Genomic DNA, 26,080 nt, shown 5'->3' with positions numbered 1-26,080 from the left:
ACGTTGCTGTGCGTGGACTGTCTGAACGGCGTTTCATGAGCTAAGGGGAATGCTGCGGACAGCCAGGCGTTTAGAAGCGGCGATGCCCATGAATTGCATGCAGAATTGGGAGTACATGTAGAGAAAGTCCGCTCGGTTGCGCCCCTTGGGGCGAGAAAAAAATTTCTGACATGTTACCTGTCGGCAACACTCGTCAATAAAGGGTCATGGCACTCTATCTCAGGTGTCTTTGCTAGCGTCTGAATTTCTCCCCATAATATTAGTACCTGTATAGCGAAATTATTGTATATTTTTCTTTTCAAGGGTGGAGCTTAGCGGCCCGTCATGATTTGGTAATGGTGGGTGTACGTGTTGCAGCGGATTTCACATCGAACTTATAAAATGCTAGTTCCCCCAGGGTCGTGTCCATGTGCAAACAAAAAACTATCATCATCAGGATGGTTCCAGCACCGTCGTCTTCTTCCACAGCTGGCTCGTTCATGCCCCTCGGCACTACCGCGCAAACGCGCTCGTGCCACTGCTGCGCGTTCGTCGTCAATAATTAATTGATTAATTAATTACGAAACACAACGATGTAACCAATTTTACAGCGGAACTGTTAAGGAGTAGTTCCCCTAGGATCGTGTCCGCGTGTAGTGCAATACCGGGCCAACCCGCCGCCGTGGTAAAGCAGGCGTTAAGCCCTTCCCATACGTGCGCCGATTTCTAAGATGTGCAATGCCGGACCGACCCGCGGCGGAGGTGCAGCTCGCCATTCAAAAGCCAACATACGCAGCTTCGCTGGCCATCCTTCTTCACAGAGTAGAAGGGTACTCAGACTCAGATTCTTTTTATTCTGCTGCAAAATTCTTTCTAGTCAAAGTCTCTTGCGTTCTCAATGTTGTGACGCAAGATATTCGCCGATTCAATTTGAACATTGAATATACTTTGTGTATGAGACCTTCTGCTCCCATAGCGGTATATAAGCTTATTTGAATAAATGCCGAATATTGCCACCTATGAAGTTAGGTTATAACTGATCTATTTCTTGTTTTCTTTTCTTGTACCTCATAATACTATAAGCGCCGTACTTTTACTGTTCCCCTTATGCGGAGAGCATCGGTTGTAGTGCTGTGTTACAGCTAGTATTCTGTAGGACGTAACTGCACTTGCCGTTAATGCCATCTACTTGCCCTCGACAGTCATTGTGATATGGGTTCTGCCGCAGTATTTCTGCTTTATGACTTGTATGTGTAAGAGAGAAAATGCGGTTGAGAACCGTAGGGAGGTAACACTCCCATTCCATGATTTTTACCGATCTTCTTCGCGCAGTGCAATACTCGTGAACACGATATAACAACAGGAGAATGTGTTACAGCGCCTGAATTTATCAGTTATATACTGTAACAAGCATGTGACGCCCTCTCGGGCATAATCTTCGTTGGCCCGTCAGGTTCGGTGGCCTCCCAGGCTCGGTAAGCAACATTGGTCGCCACACCCAATAAACAGCGACGAGCACTGCTGCTCAGCGGTCGGTCATGATTTATCACCACCACGCTCCGGAGCGTCTGTCTAATGGAGGGTGACTCGAGCCCCCTGTTGTTCACGAACCCGGGCGGATCGTGACACTGGTGACGAGTACCCACGGATCGTCCCACGCCGCCGCGTGTGGCAGAACACCGCCCCCCGTTACTGCTGCCATGCCGCTGTACGGAAGGCTCGAGCCGTTCGAGGGAGATGGGTCCGGCTGGCCAATTTAGTGGAACAAGTCCACGTGTTCTTCCGGGCAAACGAGACACCCGAGGCTAAACAGCGGGACAGTTTTCTGCCCAGCTGCGGGACCCGCCTCTTCAGTTTCCTGCTTTACCTTCTCAAGCCAGCCCCGCCGCATGTTAAGACGCTGGGTGAGCTGCTGGCCATATTGCACTCTCGTTTCAACGCAGCACCGTCCACACTAATGGAGCGTTTCCGCTTCAACAACCGGAGGCGCCGGAAAGGAGATACCCTCTCGCAGTTCGTTGCTGCGCCATGAGGGTTAGCGAGTGCCTGCGTTTTCGGGGACCAGCTGGACTCGCTGCTCTGGCACCGTTTCGTCTGCGGCATCAACAACCCCGCCATGCAGACGCGGCTCCTGGAGCTTCCCGGCCGCTCGGTGGACGACACCGTGAAGGCAGCGCTGGCAGCGTGAAGGCAGCGACAAGCTGGCAATGGAAGCTACCGCCAAGGACGCCGGTCATATTGCCCGTGCAATATGACCGGCGTCGGCGGAAGCGGCGGTAAACAAGTTGGCGACAAAGTACCTGCGGTCGCTGTGGTGGTGACCACTCCCCCTCACAGTGCCAGTTCTCTCAAGCACAATGCTTCACGTGCGGAAAAACTGGGCACCAGACAAGGGTATGCCGAAGGGGGAGGACGAGCGGCAAACAGCAGCAGCAGCCTGGTTCAAGCCCAAGTACCACAAAAGCCCACGGCCAGGGTAGCCTTCGCACGGATACGCGGTGGGGGCGTGCAGCAGCAGGCTCAAGTTCTTCCGCGGCAAGGCTGCACGTCGTGGACGAAGACCCTCCGATTTCGACATGTGGCACACAGGCCTTGTACGGTGGTCTGTGCCGCCGTACATGCTGACCGTCGAAATCTGCGAGCACCCCATTTCCATGGAGCTGGACACAGGGGCCAGCGTGTCGGTCATGGCCGGGCTCTTCAGGCGTACTTTCCCCGGCGTGTCCGCCGAGGCTTCGGGCGTGATGCTGCGCAGCTACTCTGGGCAGCTCACCCAGGCCCAGTGTCAGGCCCAGGTGAGCGTTCGCTTTGGCGACACGGAGGCAGCCTTAACCCTTTACTTACCCAAGGGGTCGTCGCCGACGTAGTTGGGCCGAAACTGGATTCATGCACTAGGCATTCGTGTGACAGAGTACCAGGAAGCCAGCCTGCACGTGGTGAAAGACGTCCCCAGCCTTGTAACCGAGTTCAAGTCCCTGTTCTAGCCAGGGGTGGGCACATTCGCCGGCACGACGACTGGCATCTTGCAGTTGAGGGAGCCCTGCCACCTTCTTTCAAGCCTCGTGCACTGCCGTTCGCCGTGAAGGACGGGGTCACCTAGGAGCTGCAACGGTTGCAGCGAGAGGGCATCCTGGTGCTCATTGCCGCTCCCGTCGTATCAGTCCTCAAGTGACACGGAATTATCAGGATCTGCGGGGATTTCAAGTTAACGATCAACCCCGTCGCTGGCTTCAGTGCTGGTACACTTCGATACTGCCAAGCCTGTAGTCCTGACCGTAGATGCGTCACCGTACGGCGTGGGAGCCGTCCTGGCACACAGGGACAAGGATGGCCAGGAACGCTTTGTGTCGTTTGCTTCTCGTCGGCTTCACGCTGCAGAGCAGCGCTACAGCCAGCTGGACAAAGAAGGCTTGGCCCTCATGTTCGGTGGCGAACACTTCCACCAGTACCTCTGTGGCCGGAATTTTGAGGCGGTCACGGGCCACAAGCCGCTGTTGGGACTGCCGGGGCTTGACAAGGCAGTTCCTGTGCAAGTATCACCTCGAGTGGTACGCTGGGCCTTGAGGCTGGCAGCTTACAGTTACCATCTGGTTTACCGTCCGGGAAAGAACCTGGGACCTGCGGATGCCCTGAGCCGCCAACCCCTGCCAGAGGTGCCTGATGCTGTTCCAGAACATGCTGAATGTTAATGCTCGAGCACGCATACCCGGAGGTGCTCGCCAGATCTGCTGTGTCGCATGTGACCAGCTGTGACCCAGTCCTGCCTCAGGGGGTCAAGGCGGCGTCCGGTGGGGTGGAATTGGTTCAGCAGACTTATTACCACAAGACCGCTGAGCTGAGCTTGCAGCAGGGCTGCCTGCTGTGGGTTTCCAGGGTGGCGATGCCACAAAGTCTCCGGTCCAGGGTCCTCCAGTTGCAGCACGCGGGTCATCTTGGCGTGGCAAAGACCAAGATCGCGGCTCGGTCAAATGTTTGGTGGCCTGGCAGGCCCAGGACATCGCTCACATGGTGCAGAGCTGCCAAATCTGCCAGCAGCATGAGCGGGCCTCACGTCATGCGCAAATCACCCCCTGGCCGTTCCCACAGAGACCCTGGTCCCGCCTACATGCGGATCTTGAGGTGCCCTGCAACGGCCATTACTTCCTGGTGGTCGTTGATGCCGTTGATGATGGAGGTTCTACCTCTCACCACCATCAGCAGTCGCGACCATTGCAGCGCTACGACAGGTCTTCGCCGCCCAGGCGTTGCCGGACGCCATCTTGTCCGACAATGGTCCTGCTTTCGCAAGCCCAGAGTACTTAGCCTGGCTGACGAATGAAATTCGTCGGATGATGGTTCCACCGTACCACCCTGCTTCAAACGGTGCAGCAGAGCGGGTGGTGGAAACCATCAAGGGTAAGCTCAAGAAGAGCCACACTGGGGATTTCCGGACGCAGATTGCCCGGATACTGTTCCAATACCGGACCACGCCCCACGATGTCACTAGCCGTGCCGCCTGTGAGCTCCTGCTGGGTCGGACGGTCAAGACACCCTTAGACGTCTTACATCCGGACCTCCGATACACAGTGCTCCTGAAGCAGCTGAAGCAGAAGCTGGCTGTTGACCGAGGGTGCCGTCTCGGGCCTTTGCCGGAGTTGGCAGCTCCAGTTTTCGCCAGGAACTTCCGTCATGGCCTACACTGGTCCGCCGGAGAAGTGGTGTCTCCTGCCAGAGCCTCATCGCTGCTCGACCGCATGCCAGATGGGGCCACGTCGCACGGACACGCCGACCATGTTAGGCCTCGCCTCGGGACCTGGCCAGCACCCTCGACGGCCACTTCAGAGTTTCAGCCCGCATGACTAGCGGCAACACCAGTCGCTTTGAGCAGAGCACCACCCACTTCTGAGGCAGCAAGCGTTGCCAGTGGTGTGGCGCCAGTGGAGCTGGTGTCGAGCCCGGCACCACTCACAAGGCCAACCCCTGTGGACCGTCCAGATGGAGCGAGGCTGGCTGAGACAGCACCTGGCGTTGCCACACCCGGCCCGTCAACACCGATGCCCCGGCGGAGTACTCGACGGCGGAGTCCACCGGACCGTTACACGCCGGGGTAGCACGCGCTGTCGACCCGGCTAGGACGGAGGCAGTGCCTCGTACTTTGAACTTGGACGTTTTTTTCTTGTTGTTATCGACAAACAAACTGGTGGTAAGGGATGCCTCCTCGGACGTAACCTTCGTTGGCCCGCCAGGCTCGGTGGCCTGCCATGCTCGGTAGGCAACACTGGGCGCCACACCCAATAAACGCCGACGAGCACAGCTGCTCGGCGGTCAGTCATCGTTCGTCACCACCACGCTGCGTAGCATCTGTCTAACCGAGAGTGCCTCGAGCCCTCCCTCGTTCACGGACCCGGGCGGATCGTGACATATACTACGCCGAACAAAAGTGCGCCCTACTGCTCTTCAGAAGTAGAAATATTTTTGTCTTGCAGTGCATGAAAATGCACAAGAAGAACACTTTACAGAAGTGTATCATCGTTTTATGTGCCGTGTACCCGCACGATTCTTTTTTTGATATGATTCCAAATACCCCGCGGCAATGAATTCACTTGCCAACTAGCTTGGTGTAGCATTAACGGCGGTGAGAACGCCCATATCACGGCAATGATGTAAAGAGAGCACGTCACCTGACCGCGCAATGCAAGAAATGCTCATGCGCACCTCAACTAACTGAGATGGAGATTGTCACACATGCCGGCAATGGGTATATCGGAGAAAGAAAAATGCTTTTCATAGTCCTAAAAAACTAGAAAAAGAACGAGGACAACGGGCTATTCATAGAGCCAACATAAGCAGGAAGTCCATTTTGGCGCTATGGGATGCTATTTAAAGTAATTTTATTGTATTCAATTTACATAATATCAAAGCATCCTATGTATTTTACGAGTAATTGGCTATCACTCGTGTATTAGAACAGATACTACCGCTCTGGGGTGTAGCCGAGCAGTCGATCCAGCAACGATCCAGCACAATACCTGGGACGCCTAGGCGTGGGGTTCGAGGTCTCTCATTTAGAAGCACCAAGAGCGCGCGCAAAAATCGGGTTAACCGAAGGGCCCAATTTTCATTAGTCGTATTACAAGAAGCCAACAAATACTGACACCATGGACAACATAGGGGAAATTACTTGTGCTTAATAAATGAAGTAAAGAAACGATAAATTCATGAAAATGAAAGTGGATTAAATGAACGAATGAATGAAATAATCAAGTGGATTAATGAGTGAATTAAAGTAAAAGTGCAAAAGTACCTGTGTTCTTTTCACACAAAAGAGATGCCTCATATCAAATGCTAATGTAGAACATCAGGGGCAGCGCATACTTCTGATCCCAGAACACAAAGTTTTAGGCGTGATTTTTGACACTAGACTAACCTTTATTTCACACCTGAAGTACCTTAGATACAAATGCCTAAAAACCGTGAACATTCTTCAAATTCTGTCACACACAACTTGGGGTATTATAAGAAGCCAACAAACATAGACACCAATGAAAACACCGGGGAAATTACTTGTACTTACTGATTTAGTTAAAGAAATTACAAAGTTTTGGAATTGAATATGGATGAACAAACAACTTGGCGCAGGTAGGGACCGATCCCACAACCTTCGCATTACCCGTGCGATGCTCTACCAATTGAGCTACGTTCACTTTCATAGGTATTTATGCTTCCTAGTAGAACCCTGGGATTGTTAGGCAGCGCCACCACTCACAAACTTTGGCGGCGGATGTGGAACATCTTTCTGCCACTGACGACAGGAGAACGTAATGTTTTTCGGTGAATACAACCGGTCAGTAAACCAACACATGCTACCTGAAGGCATCAAGGTTGCCGGATTCGAGACCCTTATTATGTAATGAACGAGAAGAAAGCGGGTTAACCGAGGGGCCTGATTTTATTAGTCATGTAGTAAGAAGCCAACAAACACTGACACCAAGGACAACATAGGGGAAATTAATTATGCTTAATAAATGAAATAATGAAACAATGACATAATGGAAATGATAGTGGACGAAAAACAACTTGCCGCAGGGGTAACGATCCCCAACCTTCGCATTATGCGTGCGACGCTCTACCAATTGAGCTACCCAGGCGCCGTTTCGCCATCGACTTTCTTGGGTATTTATGTTTCCTAGTAGAACCATGGGAGTGGTAGCAGGCGCCACCACTCACAAACCTTGCGGGGGCGCTGGCTAACACTGCCGGGGTTCCACTAGGAAACATAAATACTCAATAAAGTGGATGGGGGAACGGCGCCGCCGCAGCTGCAAGCTGACTTTGCACCCAGTTACATTTCTATTAATTTATCGTTTCATCATTTCATTTATTAAGCACAAGTAATTTCCCCTATGGTGTCCTTGGTGTCAGTGTGTTTTGGCTTCTTATGACAAGAGCACGCGCGTGGTTTAATACAACTGAGACTGTAGCCAAATGAAGGACTGCATACTGTGTTAGCTGCCAACACGACTTCCATTTGACGGATTTGGTCGTCGTTGCCAAGTGAGCCTTTTCGACGCACTTATTTGGCTCTTATCAAGATCACCGAACAATCTTTAATAAGCCCTCTTGGACTTCTTCGTGCGTTTCTAAGGCTTGGCAAGCGTGAAGAACGGAAGCTGAGAAGATCGGTCACATCAGTTTCCATGCCTGTTGCAGGCATGTGTGAGAATATCTGTCTGAACTAGTTGAGGTACGCATGAATTTTTTTATTATTTTTCTTGTAGTGCGCGGCCACGTGACCTAGGGCGCTATAACGTAAAACTATTCCAAACTTTTCTATTCCAATTCTGCTATCAGCCCTCCACGATTGGTCACAAACTTTTTTCGACCACCCCCAATTCACTTGTCTGTCACGCGACGTCACGAAAACTGCCATAGCTCCCCATCTGATATGATGTGTACACACTGATTAGGCATGATTTGACAGAAAAAAGAAAAACAGTTATTTCTGATTCGACCCCTTTTCGACATTAGCCCTCGGCTATCGGTAAAAAGTTTCCGGGCTGCACCCACTTCGCCTGCCTGTAACGCGACGTCACAAAACCGCACAATCTCACCGCGTCAAAGTGACGTGTACGCGATAAAGATGCATTAATATGCCGAACAAAACTGAATATTCTTCGGAATAGCCGCAGGCTGCCCCGTTCCGAAAGGAATAAAAGATGGCTGCCGCCGATCGCTGAGACGCTGGCTACTCCCACCTGCCGGAGAGCATGGGTGTATTTGCGTATAGTAAAGCTTCTTGCGTGGCCGTGTAACGTTTTCGAGCACTTTCGGTACGTTTACCACCTCATTCTGCCAACTCTTCTTTGCTGAGGGTCAGTTTTATCGTCATTCTTAAGCTTCCGCTGCATGCCGCCGCGATTTTCCACCATCCACCACAAGCTAATTAAGGGAAAGCCGACCAATCGCAGACGCCGGCACCACCCTCTTCATCCGGTTATCGATTTTAAGTTCACTGGCTGTGCCCCAGCGGATCCCTCTCCACTTGAGCGTTCTCCTCACCTCTTGTCAGCCAATTAGATACGACAAGCCGCTCAGTGTAGGCAATGTTATTCGTTTTTCAAGCAAACAAAAGTGACCTCCTATGAACGAGGAGAGTGTTTGATTGGTCTGTACAGACAACCCTGTAGGTGACCGCCCGGTGCTTGCGTCGGTGGTTACGCAAATTTGACGTCAGAAGATTGGAATAGAAACATATTGGAATAGTTTTACGTTATGAGGCCCCTAGATTCTTCATATTGCTGCCGTGATAACAATGTTCTTGCAGCCGTTATTTACTACACCATCGTGTTTCACAAATGAATTCAATGCCGTATGATTTTCAGCCCGTGCTTCTTCATCTGGCTAAGGTCCAACTGGTGCTGGTGTGTGGAGACGCGGCACTGCGGGCTTTGCATATCGGTTATGTATATTGACGAAGCAGCTCGATGACTCTGCGCTTTAAATCCGCGCACAAGGCGTGCGTATTACATGCCATGGATAAAGGACTAAGAACTGAAAGCACAAAGTACGCTGCTCAGAGAGTTTCACATTCGATGCCCAACGCGACCAGGTCACTGCGTTTGACAGCAGCGTTTCTCACAGTGACTGGGGATGCCTGGATTGTTATTTAGTCAGTGGTAAAGTGATTTGTCTCCCAAGGTGACTAAGGCAAATGCGCTTAGGCACTGACCAAAAAAGAAAGGAATTACTGAGTGTGAAAGATCGTGCTGTCAACTGTTGTAGAATAGCAGACAAGCGAGTTAGTGCTTTGTGTTGTTAAACTGCGTAAAACACGAGAACGGAGGCAAAGAATGGGGTCGTAGAAGAGCGAATATGTTCCCCTTTTACAGCGAAGCTGTTTACCTGACGGACGTGTATGCATGACTGGTATGCGTGGTTGCGTAGGGAGAGTGTGTGGGCTGGTTAACCTCCGTAAATTTCTCAAAAAGATGGTGGCACTACGTGGTACCGTAGCGGGGGGCATCCGGATTGGTCAAAGAGGGCTTGAGCCACCTTTCTGTGAAGCCTCCAAAGCACCTTCGGACGAGTTTTGTACCTCCCAGAAACATATAAGGGAAATAATTTTTTTTAAAAGACCTAGCAGGAGCGTAGATATCACGAGAGGAATATTTATGTCTCTCATTTCTTCTCCACATCCTCCGTTCCGACGGAGGGAGGCGGAGCCTATGGAGATGCCCCGCCCACGACATTACATCACCAGACTTCAATGTTGTGTTTCTTCTTTCGCTGCTATTTTCGCGCAAATTAACGAGTGCTGGGTACTGTTGGCAACACGGTATTTCCGGTCGCCTGCTTCTGAGTGCGCGCAGCTGTGCAACTCGTCCTCCAAACCATGGTTGGTAACGTCGTCTGTGTGCGGCTTCTTTCAATTGCGTGTATAGTTACATCGTTAGCGCGCCTAAGAGCTCGCCGATGAATCCCGCTGTGTGCTCGCATATTGTACTCAGTGTACGCACTGACCACCACGGTATCAGCGGCGATGGAACTAAGCGGCAGCGCCGCATCATAAGCTTCCTAAGGCTTGAGACCACTTCTGGTGTTCAAAACCACTCGAAACAAACGAGGTACGAAGGCGGCGATGCCAAAACGGCAGTTCGGCCAAAATAGTTCGCACGGATGCGGGCGCGCTGGCTCTGGGCGCCGCTGAGCCATGGCTGAGCGTCAGCAGACGACAGCTGGCTTCACCCGAAAGTGCGTCATCCATATGAAAACTCAAAGTGAAGTTTTCTCTTACATCAGCTATACTTCAGTCCGCTTAGTTAACTGTGTCAATTAATATCCAAGTTAACAGTACGAGCAAGCACACTGATCCAAACACCCTTCTTGACTGATGTCAGCGAACGGCCAATACGAGCCGTCTAAGGGAATGTGCTTTATGACGAAATAATGTACGCAGAAGAGAGTGAGAAAAATGGCTTCTTTTGAAGCGAGAGTGTTTGAGAAAAAGGTGACTTCGTGCTCCGCTTGTGAGCCCCACGCGTCGCGCACGAGTGCAAAATTTGGCTGAGATGTTCACAGCAGCATGTACCATCCGCTGAATGTGTTTTTTCGCAAATCCCTAGGGGCAGTTCATGGCCCCTTTAACATCTGTAAAGTGAACAAAAAAGAAAACGAGCGATAGTACGGCGCAGGATAAAAAAAAAATACACGGGATTTGACCGCTCGCCGCGCTTGCCCAGTCCACCCGCGCTGGCCGCCATTGCTGCCGGCTGCGTCTGCTGTCGTCTGCCCTCAATACAGCGGCGCGGCAGTTGTGGCGGGAAAACACGGGGACGTGAGCCGTGGCAGCTGCCGTGGTGTGTAAGAACCGGATTGTGCATTGCGCAGGTGGACCACTGCAACAGTTGCAACTGCAACGAAAATGAGAAAAGTGGGAAGACCACTCATTGTGCGCACGGCCGAAGAACAAGCCTTGTATATACGAGGAGAGGCGTCGACAGCAGATAATCGACTATAACCAGCGACAACGCGCCCGTGAGAAAGTTGAGGATACGGCCAGTGGCTTTAGCTCCGAAGAACGGATGTAAGCTGATGAGAGAGTCTAATCGTCGGAGTCGAACGCAGGCTACTGACAAAGATCGCGCACTGGAGGCCGATCGTGAGCGTTCTATTCTGCGTCCAAGCGACAGAAGCGCGAGTTGCCACCTCCTTGGAGTTTCACTGGGGCGAATTACAAATTCAAGAGAACGTTTCTGGACGCGGAGCATGCCATAGCTGCTCGGTCTGCGATGGAAAGATTCGCTAGCTAATGCACCCCTATATGAATGGTTCGGTCCCAAACTTTCTTGCGTCGTCCGCGTGGTTTCGCACTGAGGTGAGTTGGCCAAACGCCATCAAACTGGAATTTCGAGTGGCAAGCGAAGAAATCGCACCCTGTCCCGTAACCGAGAGTAAATGTAAGGATTAAATGGCAACCGCCAAAGCAGATTGGTTGGAGATGATACTAGGCAGAATTTTAAAATGGGTGTAGTGCATGATCGCAACGGCACACTCCACCGCACCACACCGCACCACATCGCACCACGCCATGTTGTGCACTGGTCCATATGGACGCTGCCGCGCTAGAAGAAGAAAGTCGGCTGAAGGCGGCACGTCAGGTAGCTAAAGACGCCGGGGAGACAAAGCGCGATGCCCTGCTAGAAGAAGGCAATCGCCTGAAGAAGGCGCCACACAGTGTGCCGCCATCACTGGAGGCGACGTAAAGCGCGCGCTTCGGGACTCGCGTACCGATGGCGTTCAAGAGAGCACAGGCAATCCTGTCTCATCACCAAAAGATCACAATGAAGTGTATGGTGTCCTTTATAAAACTTCAACGTACTAGAGAAGGAATTAGGTATCTAAGCCCTGACCCTGCTCGTGCCGGGCAGTAACGCGGTGTTGAGAGTGCTGGTTTTCGTGTGCCAAGATTTCAGTGCACCTAGCCCAGGTGGCCAACATTAACGTGGAGTTCACCGCTACGGCCTGCTTCTATATGAGAACGTGGTTCTGTCATGTAAAACCCCAGAATTTCAATTATTTTACGCTGTTTTGGTCCATCTAGACTTGCCACTTTCTTGCATATGCTGTTTTCTGAGTTTATGTATTAAGGTATTCTTAAAATAAAGATTAGTTGGAAGTTAGCGCATAAAACGAGTGGCATGTTTGTACAAAAGCGTACTATTAATGCTGCTGAGCACTTTTATGGGCAACGCTTTGCAAAGGACGCGATTACCATACGCAGTATGAACTTCTACATGTCACCCGTACTCTTTACATAATTTGTATTATAAACAAGATTAATCCCTTATTTTACCGAGGATACCAGCAAAGCCTACCTCGTATAACGCAGTAAAAAGAGAGAAATCGACGGTTGAATAATTTCAGAGTTTTATTTACACAGGAATGATAAATTTTCTACTCACATCATCCCTGGTGCGGCTTCTATTTCAGTCTAATGTGATGTTAATGTCACTTGCAGTTCCCTTAGCACTTTAATAAACATTGCCTACAACGGCCCGATCAAGTTACTCAACACTTGCTTCAGAGGAAGCTTTAGCTCGGGAGCTCCTAGCTGAATACATGGATATGAAAAATTCTTTTTCTCACTAATTATTGCCCGAATTTGGCAAAGGTTTTATGTATATAAAAGAACGCGGGAAAATCTTGCAAGTATATCAAGTGGATCTTCATATTTTCCATCAATACCTTTTTGAATATCACTTTGGCAATTTTAAAAAGCTTGTACTTCAAGCGTGCTGCAATATGAAACATATGACAATTTCGTAAACTGAGCCTAATGATACCGTTAAAGTGTAGAGAATTGTTAGATTATGCACGACTTTCAAATTTGCAACTCATTTGGGAGCATAATTTTAAGAAACTCTTGTAAACATTGTTAACACTTTACGCAAGGTATGGACTGATATTTCATATTTCTTCGATTGAGATGCTCCAACACACATAACTGCAATATCTGACTTTTTGTGCACAGTTACTTACATGTGAACTTTGTACCACTAAGTTTTTACATCTTACCAATTTACGGCTATATTTGTAAAATATTGCCAGCCTTGAATAAAAATTTCCATTCTTGCCGTCATCAAATGTAAACTTTTTTCCTGAAATGAAACTATAGCTTAATTCGAATTTGTCCAGCAGTTGTCATATAAAAGGATTTTCGCATCCTGCCTGTATTCCAATAGGGAAATTCGAGTTGGCCCGGAGCTAAAGCTTCGTCTTAAGGAATTTTCCACAAAACCCGTGCTTCAAACCCGCACTTCTTTCTTTGCACATATATCACCCATAAAATGTTCCCTTTAATGCTAAAAACGTAATGTAATGTAATGCTTTAACCTAAATAAACTTTGTGGCACGTACTTGGAACTAGGTGGTATTCTTGTACCCTTCCCGCCTTGTTTTACGCGTCTCTTCGTCCTTGTTTCCTGCACGTTTCCCTGCCTATAGTTATGCAGCGTCGCGGCAATTTGCTCCTTCTCAAATGTCTTTTTTTCATTATCGAAAAATGAGAAGGTGGAAATGCTTTCTTCGTCTTTGGTATCACAAACGACCGGAAAGTGTCGAGAGTGAGAGACACATAATGAGGAAAGGCCGGTGTTGAGGTATTTTCTTGTCTGGGCGTAAACCTTTGCCATCGCGAGCGGCTAGACCGGAGAAAAGGAAGAAGAAGCAGAAAGAAGGTCCATAGCTGTGCCAGTAGTTCTCAAGGATCTGCATCTACATCTACGCCGATGGTTGTCGGGAAGGAAGCCGACGTGGCGTCCCCTTCGAGTCCGAAGTCCCCAGGCCACAAGAATCGGAGGCACGGGCACGAGGAGCACCGTGTCCGGAATAAGCGTTCACGCCACCATAATCGGCACAAGCACGAGCGGTACCTGTCACCAGACTTTCATGCGTAAGCCATTTGATTTTGATTTCACTTGCTTGCACCCGCGACGACTGATCTTCGTTTCAGACCTATTTTGCATACTATTTGCATACTATTTTGTCGGAGATCTGAGAGATCCTTGGCTTCATGTGTAGAAATAATTAAGAGTGGTGTACCTGCACTTAGACATCTCGTGCCGGTAGATCGGAGAAAAGAAATAAGCAGCAGAAAGAAGGTTCGTAGCTGTGCCAGCATTTCCGAAGGAGCTATATCTACATCTACGGCTGTGCACCGGTGGCTGTCGAGAAGAGGGCCGACGGGATGTCCCCTTCGAGTCTGAATTCCCCATGCCATAAGAATCAGAGCCACTCGCACAAGGAGCACCATGTCACGAATAAGTAACCATGACGCGCTTTGACCACCAGAAATATTTCTGAGCCCATATACAAGTGCATATACAAGCCATTCGAGTGCATTTTCCGCATGCACTATAATCGCGAACACTAATTTACGCGCATTATTAGGTAGAGTACGCACTTAAAGAGATTAGCCGACACCCAGCTCCTCTTGTATTATGAAAACTAGAAGGGAAACAGAGGCTCTAGATATTTGTTGGTCACGACCGTCCAAAGCCAACAGTTAATCAAGTCAAGTAAAGCATAGAGGTAATCAGCTGGGGTTGAAATCGAAATATAGAAAATAAACAAGGAAAAGAAAAAAATGAAAGTGCACGAAGTGATAACTTGTTACCGCTGGGAACGGAAACCGCAACTTTCGCTTTACGCGTGTAGCCATTGGAAAGTACAAAGTTTCCTTACCAAACGTGGTTGTCGGTTTCATAGTTTAATTAGGAACATGCACTACTCAAAACTGCAGGCTCCTTTTATTACATGTGTCAGCTCTGGCGCTACTTGTTTGTAAAGTTTCTGCGGTTCTCAGTGCTCTCCTGGCGCACCTAATAAAGTGTATCGATAGAAAATGCAGACAGCGATGTATCTGCAACGTAGACATATTTGCGACTTGTGTTTATGCTTTCCGTTTATGGCTAAAGCATATATGATTATTCACACCCGAAGTGATGCCGCAATGTAGAGTTTGGCAGGTAGTTGCCACCGCGTTTTTTCTTTTTTTTGTCGGCCTATTCAATCAAACTCTTTCTTCGTCTTTATGATTTCTCAACACTGACCACATCTAGAGCGATAAACTTTATTGGGAGAAAGGTGGAGATGACGACCACAATAACGCGCCTCTGAACTTCTAATCAAAGAAACGGAAGGAGTGTGTGTGTGTGTGGGAGGGGGGGGGATTAGCCGAGACAAGGATTAAAGGAGGAGGTTGAAATGGTGAAGCTGATGCCCAGAAGTGCACAATTAATTACGGAATTGCACTCTCTGAAGAATGTTCTGCTCTGTCAGCTGTGTAATTCTTTAATTTGCCCGCGCACAAACTTTGTACCCCTGAATCTACGCAGAAGCCATTCAGGTCCAGGGAACCCTTTCAAAGCGGACCTGGAAAAGATGGCAAGTTCACCCTTAAGCGCACTTCGTGGTCTGTTGACGCCACGCAGCTGGGATGCGCCGGCGTCCCCATACCAGCGGCCAGCTTCCCCACATCAGGGGCCAGGTTCCGCACATCAGCGGCCAGCTTCCCCAACGACACCGCATGACGCACTGTCGCAAAAGGTAAGCCTCACTTCGAAGCACAGGGACCATAGTCAAAGAGCTTTCTCTGTAGTACGACGTTTTAGGGCTAGGGAGAAAGTGTTTTGAGTTTGAGTTTTATTTTTTCCAGCTTATTATGCACAAGTAACAATCACTTGCCGGACCTGTAGCCGAAGGCTAGTTAAAGGTCCGATACAAAAAATATAAAGGAAATCCTAGCATAGCAGGAATAAAAAACGAACAGTAACTACATACAAAGGTGTTGGTTGCTGATTCACACGTCAACTAAAAGGAAGTGAATACAGCAGAGTGCAAAATAACTGTTTAAGGGGCACAGTTCAAACACAAGAGAATACATATCGCAATGTAAAGATGTGTACTATGATGTTAATTTCTTTTACGTATCCCACAAAAAATTGCAGGTAATATCGATTAGTACTGAACTGGTTGATAAGGCATACAATTGATGAAATTCAATACGTACATAATAAGAAAACGAGAGCAATAAGACATTTCAATGCATAACAAAACAACACAATAGCGTCATACTAATTACATGGAATAATCAGAAAATAATCTAAAAAATGTAATAATTCTTGCTTTATACAGATCTATCAAGAACTAGATTATTTACTCTGTCTTTAACAAAGAAAGAAAATATTGTTTCAGAGCACTAGGGAAGTTCGAGGAATTGATGACTCTCGCTGGGAGTCCGTTCCAGATTTTAATGCCTGTGAACTGTAGCATACGCTCTCCGTATATATTGCTACACGGTGCGAGATTAAAGTGACCTGCAGTTACATTTCTTGTACATCGCGAAGACGAGTAAAATATGGATGACCTGAATGGGTGGTTGAATCTAACAACCCTATAGACACACAATGAAATGCTCTGCTGACGTAAATAGTCAAATGGTAATATGCGATATTCGTGGAATAATGGAGCCGTGTGATCGTAATTCTTAGAATGAGACATAATTCTAATTGCACGTTTTTGGAGCCTAATAATCGGATTTAATATGGTTTTATACGCCCATCCCCACCAGTCAATGCAATACCTTAAGTGACTTTCAATAAAAGCAAAATACATAAGTCGTAAAACTGAGGTGTCAAAGTACTCGCGGGCTGGAATTAAGCCCTAGCAACCAGATGACAATCTAGAGCAGACACTGTTTATGTGATCTTCCCATTGCAGGTGCTTATCAAAAATTACCCCAAGGTATCTGTAAGAACTTGTCTGATCCAATGGGATGCTATTTATATGTATGTTTAAAGGTGTAGTATCTACAATTTTGAAGCGTGACTGAAAAACAATATATTTTGTTTTCTTTGTGTTAATTGTTAATTTGCTCGCCAAGAACCAGTTGCAAATTCTATTTAACTCTACATTTACTTTATCACTAAGTTCTGCAATATTATCCGCAGTTACTATAATACATGTGTCGTCTGCGTACATGAATATTTCTGCAGAGTCTATAATTTGTTGCAGGTCATTTATATACAAAGAAAGAAGAAGCGGACCTAATACGGAGCCTTGAGGGACTCCAGTAACAATATTTTGTTTTGAAAAAGTTATATTATTGATTTTAATGACCTGAGATCGATCATGCATATAACTTGATAAAAAGTCAAATACTTTGCCTCGAAACCCGCAATCTTTAAGTTTGTCCAATGAGATGGAATGATTCACTATATCGAATGCTTTCTTTAAGTCTAAAAAGACGACAGCTACTAGTTTATTTAATTGTGAAGCCATATTTATCTTTTGCGTTAACGTCAAGACTGCAGTAGCTGTTGAGAAACGAGGTCTGAAGCCATGTTGCTGATGGCAGAGCACATTGTACTTATCAATGAATATTTTCATCCGATTCGATAAATTTTTTTTTCAAAAACAGTATTGATTATACTTAAAACAGAGATTGGCCTATAATTTGAAGGGTCAGACGGATCACCTTCTTTATGGATTGGAATGACTTTGGCAATTTTTAGAGAATTTGGATATATTGCTTGAGTAATAGAGTGATTGAACATTCGACACAAAACTGGGCCTAATATATCAAGATTTTCCTTTAACACCCTTACAGAAATGCCGTCGGGTCCTGGCGCTTTATTGTTTAGTGTATTTAATACGTTTGAAACGATGTCACTGTCTATCTCTACTAGAATAAACGAATTTACTACTGGATTAGGAGCGGGAGGAGCTTCACTATTTAGCTGTGGTAGTTGAGCGGCTAGTGCTGGGCCTACAGTAGTAAAATACGTGTTGAAGTCCTCGACAGTGTCTGCATCGACAGTGGGAGGATAAACACACTTTTTTGTCTTTTTACCAGTAACCTCGTTTACCATTCGCCACAGTTGCTTGGAGTCGCCGGCAGCTTGACTGATACGTTTAGAATTAAAATATCTCTTTCGGACTGTCATCATTGACACCGCTTTGTTGCGAAATGTCCTGTACTGACCTAAGTAGTAAGCATTACTGCTATTATGCCTCCATTTGTCATACCAGTATTCTTTTGTTTTAAGTATTTCCAAAATTTGTGTCGTCATCCATGGACAGATAGGCTGCTTATAACAATTACGAGTATATGTACTGCTACACTCATTTATCAAATGGCTAATTAAGCGAATAAAATTGGAAAACTCTATGTGTACATTACCATTGTACACTTGTTCTAAGTCGGCCTCTTGGATTTTATTTCTCAGCTTCCTATAGTCTAATCTCCTTATAAGCCTCCCGTCATCCTTATTCTTTACACTTTGGTTGTTAAATGCCGTGAAGATAGGCAAATGGTCTGAAAGAGGTAGACTGTATACTCCACTATGAATTCCAGACTCGATGTTCGTCAATGCGTGATCTATTAGAGTAGCCGTAGTGCTTGTTACACGCGTCGGTTGACATATCAAATTTCGGAAATTAAACGATTTAAGGAAATAAGAATAATCCTTATGTATTGGATTAAGTATATCAATGTTCACGTCACCAACGATTACAACCTGCGTAGCTTGGCAGTTTCGTAAGATAAAATTGATTCCATTTTATCAAGAAAACTGCCAAGGCTCGCGTTGGGAGGTCGATAGAGCACGCCTACGATATAGCCAGTTTCTATTTTCACGAACAGTACTTCAATGTCGCAGGAAGAGAATGTAATCAAAGGCAGTATTGTAAAGTCGAGATAATTTCTCACAAAAAGGGCGACACAACCCCCACGATAACGTGACACACGAGGGCGGGATATTAATCTGTACCCTGGCATATCTACGATTTCATCATTCAAAAGCCAAGTTTCACTTGTTGCAATGACGTCATACAGGAAATTATGCACCGACAAAAATGAGGTCAGCAGGTTTACGTTTTTTCTTAAAGTGCGCATGTTACAATGAAAAATGGTCGCATTTTCGTTCAAACAAAGGTCATCTATTTCCTTTGATGTGCAAGCCATCTTGATTTAAAGCTTGTATCTGTCAGGATACCCCAAATATACGGGATCACACTATTTGGGCTAAATCTTCTTCACTTGTGAGGCTGATGACCCTAGAATTCTCTGTCTTCCGCATAAGTACTTTGCCATCCGATACCCAGTCGAATTTCCACTTTTGCTGTCGCTTCATTTGGATGGCCTTGGCGAGTAGCGCCTTATATTCTGGGCAGAGATGTTCATTCACGTACAGCGGTTGAGATTTTTCCGCGCTAAGTATTGCTGTTGTGGTTTTTTTTTTCTTGCTGCTTGTAGGATCATGTCGCGCTTTCGGCGCGCATTAAACCTGACACCGACATTGGCTGGTCCGTCACCCTTTGTGCGCACACGATGAATGGCATCAATGTCTTCATCAATAAGATCAACGTTCAAGAATGTTGCAATCTTTTGCATTGTTTCGTCAAGAACTTCATTTTCACTGCAGGGGATACCTTTCAATTCAAGATTATTCCTACGACTGTACTGTTTCAATTCAGTCAGTTGCCGTCGTGTTTCTTTAAGTTCTTTGTCCAGCCGCTTGTTTTCTGTTTGACAAAACAGGCTTTGTTTCTGGACCTGAGAAAGTTCTTGTCGATAGCAGGCTTTGCGCAGTCAACTTACGTTGTAATTTCAGAGCTGTAGTGAAACAGAAACTTTGCACGGATCAATAAAGACAACAAAAATAATAATAATAAAGAGATGCGGCCATATGCGTGTCACGTTCACATTATGGGTATACAGAGATTTAGTTCAGGTAGTCCTGGCTCTGCACGCTTTTTCTTTTAATCTCTGTATTGTGCCTTCGTGCTACTTTCACTGGTGTAGGTTACAAAATAAAAGAATAATTAACAGGAAGGTGTCGTAAAACATTCCAAAAGGAAAACACAGCGGAAGACATTCCAACAGTGCACGCTCAGCACCGCTTCCTGTGACATTCAATTAGGGTGGCGTGGGGCACACTTAGAATTAGCAGACTTACTCTAGAGGGTAAACATTCGTGAAAAAAGTGGCAACCTCAGAGGTTTTGCTACGTTGGGGCGACTTAGTTTTGTAACGCTAAACGCATTCAAAATACTATGAGAAGACAGGACTTTAGCACGCAGCACGTACGTGCAAACACGTGCAAAGTTCGCAATTTTTTTTCTCGTAAAATGGGGTCGCTATTTACAACATTTCTATGTAAAATTTACGGTGCATGAAAGGATGCCGCCGTTCTGAGAGGAGCTCGCGTTCTCGTGGGTTCAGCGTCTCATCGGAATCACATCTCGTTGTATGTCCCTGCGGGCCTGCACAGAGTAGGCACATGACGGCGCTCTTGCGGTTGCCGACTGCAATGGATGGGCGCTATGGGGAGCTTCTCCTCCAGAGTTGTTTACATTAACTCTACAGGAGAACCCTTCAGCATCGTTTAAGGATGGAACAGAATATGTTGCCTGAAAAAAAATATATATGCTAAAACGAATATTTACCAAATGACTGCAATCAAACCGGCTGTTAAAAACGGCAAGCTTCGCCGGCGGGTGCAAACAAAAACAAGGAGTTCAATAGCCAGAGGACTGCGCAATATACTGCAAAAAGCAATATTTCCTTGAAAAATTCAAATTTTCTGGCAGAGCTGCCTTGCCACAAATTTGCTGTAAGGATACGTTTTCTATTTTTAAGTTTTTCTGTTATTGAAAATTTATTTTTCTCTTTTGCGTGACCAGCAGTTGTGTGTTTGAGGACAATTACGTGTTTCGTATCACGGAAAATGTTGTGTTCCCTGTTATAGAGTTTTCTGTTACTTTAATATTATTTTTTGTTTTATTTGATGGAAAAAGTATGTGCGAAACCATTATTCATATTGCAGCGCAAAAAAAAAAAGACAATTTTCTACCCTGATGAATAGTGGACGAACGAGCAATGTCGCTGAAGCGAACGCTTTCAGAGGGTATTTGCTTTCGTGGGGGCCAGTTGCCGCCCTCATGGTGGGGCGCGAGTTTTCAATCCCGCGTCTCCAAACTAAGGTTAGGCTCTGCGGTAAAAGCTGAAAATATTTAACTGTAGAGCAAAAAAAAAAGAAAACACACTGGTCACACGAAGCGCTCGTGCGTGTCTCCCTTTTTACTTTACTCAGTTTTCTTGCGCGGCTGGTAAATGTGGTCAACACTTTTTCTCCCAGTGAATAAGAAAAATTTTGTAATTTAGGACATTGTCGATGAAAACATTTTTTTGTTTCATTGTACATAAAAAGATCCCTTGGCAGATACATATGAAAACAGGAATATTGATAGAACTGCGTATGCCCACTAGGTTCAGAAAACAGGCAATATCGCTTTTCCTCCAGGTGTAATAACAGCATGAAAGTCAATTTCCCAAGCTACCGCTTGCCATGGATCGCACGCGTACGTACAGAGAGAGGAACAGAAAAAAAGTGCATGCTTTCTCAAAGTGAGATAAGCGAAGTAAATAAATACGCACATCCCCTATGAAAATGGTCATGACCTTTATGTTTCCTGTATGTTTCCTTCCTGTGCCCTGTGTGACCTATATGTTTCCTTGTCCTTTATGTGAACTTGAGGAAACATGCTTTGTGTTTACGGCATGTTTACTCATCCTTTCTTAGAACTCGAGGAAACGAACTTCCTGTAGGGTGTGTCCTTTGTGTTTACGGCAAGATGTTACCTGTGTGTGCACTCTACGTTACCTGGCTGTGTACTCCCTCTGTGTTTACAGCAGGATGTTACCCGTGTGCGCTCTATTTTACCTGGCTGCGTACTCCCTCGAGTGCACATCCAGATAACATATAGTGCACCCAGTGATTACCTTTTAACACATCCCAGAGATAAATTATGTACCTGAAAGATGTATTAACTACTGGCGTACCCAAGTAAAAAACAAAGGGGGGGGGGGCGCCTGCCTCCCCTTCCCTATCTATCTTGGCCGCATCCGATGCACTGACGGCCACGCGCAATCAACAATACATACGTACATCAAAGCCTCATGCAGCGAATTATCTCTCACGACAAATAACGATTGCGCGGCGGCTGGAGGCGCGGTGGCACGACGTGCAGTGTTCGATAGCTTGCGTTACATGACCCGAAAGGGCCAATCCGCCGCTTTGCTGTGAGCGTATATGAATATACAACCTACTATTTGAGTAGCTGTTCGTGGTGTTATATTGGTTTCATAATAGCGTCATTACACGAAAATATAATATGTCCGTTACGATTGTCTCTGTATTACGCTCGTTAGGATTTATTTGCAGCCGTCAGTGGAATTAGCGTTGCCACCTCCAAAGCTGAACTGGAGCTGACGCTAACTTTCAGAACGCCTAATTCGAAAGAATGTAGTGAAACTGAATCTCTATAACGTTTCTGATACTCTAAACCGGAAAAAAAAACTTTAACATTGGGAGACACTGCTCCCTCAAAACCGTGGTATTCTAAGCACTTTTTGACTTGTTGCTTTTTCTACGCTATTTCTTTTTTCAGCCCTCGGCCTGTTATGATACCTTTTCTCTACTGCTCACACAAATTATACACAAAAGTTCGCTCATTCACCAAAGCAAAATGGGCGGTCGATGCTAAAAGTGCCGTTCTTTTCAAAACTGCGAGCGATTGCTGTAGCAAGATAGCAAAGTGGGCGAGTTCGTTAGGATTCATCGTACTTTTAGCAGCAACGCAAAGGCAGCGTGGAAACAAGGAAGAAACACTCTGAAGAAACAGCGTCGCGTTTGCTCCTTTTGTCCGTGTCGCGTTCACGCTGCTACCAAAAGTAGTCATTGCTGCGTTGACATTAGCGGGGGTAGTACATCAGCGCGGATCCCGTAAATGCTTGCCTGGGCGTACAACTGAATAATTTATAATTCTCAGTTGGCTGAGTATGAAAGTTGTGTGCGGAGTATGGGGGCATCTGTCTGATCACTCGAGCATGCAAGCAGTACGGTTGTTTCACTTTGGCCGAAGCTCTAGCTGCCGCTGCAGGCCAGCCATCGCCACGTTCTGCCGCCTTTATTCCTTACGCTACGAGGAAATATTGTTCCACCTATTCAAGATATGGCCTCAGATTCTCAAAAACATGCCAGTGGGTGCCATAGGAAGCGTGCATATGTGTGGTGATACCGAATTTCTGATCGGTGGGTTTCGCCGCTATGGCGGCTGCCCGCAAACGGTCCGCCATCCCATGCAAACGGAGCTGCACATGTTGTGCGCTGATTGGCTCGTGTCCGCCGGCAAAAGTTCGCGCATAGTTCGTCTAAAATCTCTGTATATGCTTAAAAAAACAAGGCAGCACACCAAGGCACTTTAAACTCAATAAGTTGTGTTTAAATACCAGCCTTCCTTCCAGCTACGACTTGCCCTCAGTAACAAAATTTAATCTCGAAGGCCGTGCTTTTGGAAATTCCACGCCCTAAAAGCAAATGCGAATCTCGGAGGCTATATTCACTTGTTAACCGCAGTGCGGCGCTGCCGCAGTGTGACCACGTTGTGTTGGTGTGAGCGGTGAGAGTGCTCGTTGCAGTTAGACGGTAATTAAATCGTATTTTAGTAGTGCATAAACAAAGTGTGATCCGTATCGTGTGCATTAACCATTAGGAAACTTCTGGACTCTTGTAACGCTGTTAGTTCGCTTTATGCTTCCTGTGATAAGCCAGTGTCTTCCGTGTACTACAGCACCCGTGCGAGCTGCCGTTGTTCTCGCCTGTGCGCGTTCGCCTGTGAAATATCTGGTACTGTGGCTTCGAACTATGGTGCGTGGAAGAATTTGTTGAAAGTTGTGCTTTCGTGTGCTGGTGTTCATCGACAATTCTACATTGTTCGCGCTGGAAAAAGCGTCTCCGCGTGGTGCCTGCGAGACGAAAGAGAGTTCGCTGACCACATGTTGAAGGTAAGCAAGTCTGACGCTTGCGCGCATTCTCGCAGCTTATGGTTCATGTAGTAAGCTTTGTGCACTGACAACAGAGCATTTTCGGAGCGTATGTTCGCCATGTTGCTGTGCACATTTAGCAAACCGTTTCACGATGGGAGTTTCCGTGAAATGTATCATTTCTGACCGCTTACTCGCTTTCTGCAGTGATGTGCTACCACCGCTGATTGTAGGGACTGGATGGACAAACATTTACGTAAATGCTGAAAGCTACTGCTACACTGGTAGTTTACTGGCAAGAAATTTTTCCGTGAATATGCATTTCCGTAAGTTAAGTTAATGAGCAATGTATGTCGATATGTCGTGGGCATCGCGAGTTGGCGCAGGACTGCGGTGTTAGACACTTGAACAGATATTAGCTTGTGGGAAGATTATTTTATCTATAGTGTTCTGTTTGAAGTCCAGCTTCGCGAGAACTTGTCTGCATTGTTTGCGTTCTTCGACGTGCTCGCGTATTTGTCTTTTATATTGTAGGGCAAATATAGATATACATTACAACAGCGAAATTTCTTTTTAATCGGCGCATGTCAATCAGACGCTCGTTTTCATTAATATTTTCGTCCGAAGAACAGGATGTCAGCTCCTGCGATTGTTAAAGACAGTGGCTTGTAGCACTGCCTAATTAGGGCTGCGATTTTCTTGCGATGCTTTGCGCTCGATGTTTGCCACTCTTATGACCCACCTTCCACGGCTGGCTGTTCTAGTTAATAACGATAGCGGAATGTCGGTCAGATCAATGAGGGAAAGGAGCAGCGTCGGAAAAGGGATCGCTACAAAATCGCGGCCTAGGTCTTAGACCATTCATAATCCATTGTTCGTTTGATTAACTAGATATTTAAGTTTGGTGATAATTTCCCAGGTAGTTTGATGTTTGCTGCTGGTTTTATTCCCGCCTGAATTTTACCATATAACATTGTAACCACTTGAGATATAACTACGAGACATCTGTACAAGCAGGCACACAAAGGTAGCACACAAAGATTTATTGGCCAGTTTCCTACTCCTAAAGTTCATGTACTACTTAGCAGCTACTGCAATAATGTTTAAAAGAATTTGTGAGCAGTTTAATTCCTGAGTGGACTGGCAGCTCAGTCTGTTTCAAACAACAATTGGTTAAAACCTTCTGTGTTGCCATGATGTTTTTATGAGCTATTTTTGACTGCTCCACGTTTCTTAGCTGTGTGCATACAGGCCAAGCTGTTTTTGCTTATATGAATATTTTTGAATAAGTGAAAAAAATTGGCTTTTGTTTTCTTTTTCAGGTGCCTTGTGAGCTCTCACCCAAGCACCACATTCCAAAGGTCTGCTGTGAGCAGACGTGGCAAATTGAAGTAACATCCAGATAGTCCAATAAACTGTTCGTAGTTTCAGACAAACCTTTGCAAAGTATAGCCAAACTTTCTTTTAAAAGTGCAAGCACTGATCCAACCTGATCCTTCCATCCGAACATTACATGTTATATTAGTAACACAGACATAACTAAAACAACAGCAACACTGCAGTGAGAAACGTACAGTAGCTCTCCATGTGTTATACTGAAATATTCTATGAAGCCTAATTAGTTTGCAATTTTAGAACAAATTGGCATGAATTTCTGTGCCATAGCAGAGTTCCAATCCGTATGCTGCATCATGTAGGGAACAGTAACCATACAATGAAAACCAATGCAAAACTTTTAAACTCAGGAAAAGTTCATAGAATATAAAATGTGTACACGGAACTCTTCATCTATGCATGTCTACGTAAAATACAGGATTTATTCACTGCGGCCACATAAAGGATGCATAAAGGTAGGACACGAAGGAAACATAAAAGCAGTGGCCAAATTTCAACATGGAGGAAACAAAGTACGGTAACATAAGGGATACATAAAGGGAGGACAGATGAAGGAAACATAAAAACAGCAGCCAAATTTCAACATGGAGGAAACATAAAGTACGGTAACATAAGGGATACATAAAGGGAGGACATATGAAGGAATCATAAAAGCAGTGGCGAAATTTCAACATGGAGGCAACATAAAGGACATTTCCTCATGTGAACCGCGGGAAACATACAGTAAACATAAAGAACATAACCACTTTCATAAGGGATGTTTTGTAGAATAAACACACATCGCCAATTTACTCAACTCTCCCGACCCTGTTAGTGAGTTTTTTTTTAATTAATCACAGC

At 46.3% G+C, this 26,080-nt stretch overlaps 2 protein-coding genes across 2 annotated transcripts in view; both read left to right on the top strand.

The window, feature by feature from the left end:
- LOC142579792 (uncharacterized) overlaps positions 1-26,080 on the top strand; it is a 90,908-nt gene that overhangs the window by 19,931 nt on the left and 44,897 nt on the right. Inside the window, exons 2-3 of the mRNA XM_075690364.1 lie at positions 13,761-13,909; positions 15,354-15,564. Of these exons, the coding sequence (XP_075546479.1) occupies positions 15,400-15,564 (165 nt within the window). The 5' untranslated portion in view covers positions 13,761-13,909; positions 15,354-15,399. The remainder of the gene's footprint in view (positions 1-13,760; positions 13,910-15,353; positions 15,565-26,080) is intronic.
- On the top strand, positions 2,724-4,281 carry LOC142578339 (uncharacterized). Its single transcript, XM_075687736.1, has 4 exons — positions 2,724-2,774; positions 3,363-3,512; positions 3,692-3,949; positions 4,066-4,281. The coding sequence occupies exons 1-4, from the start codon at positions 2,724-2,726 to the stop codon at positions 4,279-4,281; spliced, it is 675 nt and encodes a 224-aa protein (XP_075543851.1).

Source organism: Dermacentor variabilis, chromosome 4, assembly GCF_050947875.1.
Source record: "Dermacentor variabilis isolate Ectoservices chromosome 4, ASM5094787v1, whole genome shotgun sequence".
NCBI lineage: Eukaryota > Metazoa > Arthropoda > Arachnida > Ixodida > Ixodidae > Dermacentor > Dermacentor variabilis.
The sequence above is the reverse complement of the archived record's forward strand: the minus strand, read 5'-3'. Positions and strand labels throughout refer to the sequence as shown.

Coding starts and splice junctions, on each gene's coding strand:
- LOC142578339 (XM_075687736.1), top strand. CDS start 2,724: ATGCTGCGCAGCTACTCTGGGCAGCTCACCCAGGCCCAGTGTCAGGCC. Junction 3,513..3,691: donor ACAAGGCAGTTCCTGTGCAA/GTATCACCTCGA, acceptor GCATACCCGGAG/GTGCTCGCCAGATCTGCTGT. Junction 3,950..4,065: donor AGATCGCGGCTCGGTCAAAT/GTTTGGTGGCCT, acceptor CCGTTCCCACAG/AGACCCTGGTCCCGCCTACA.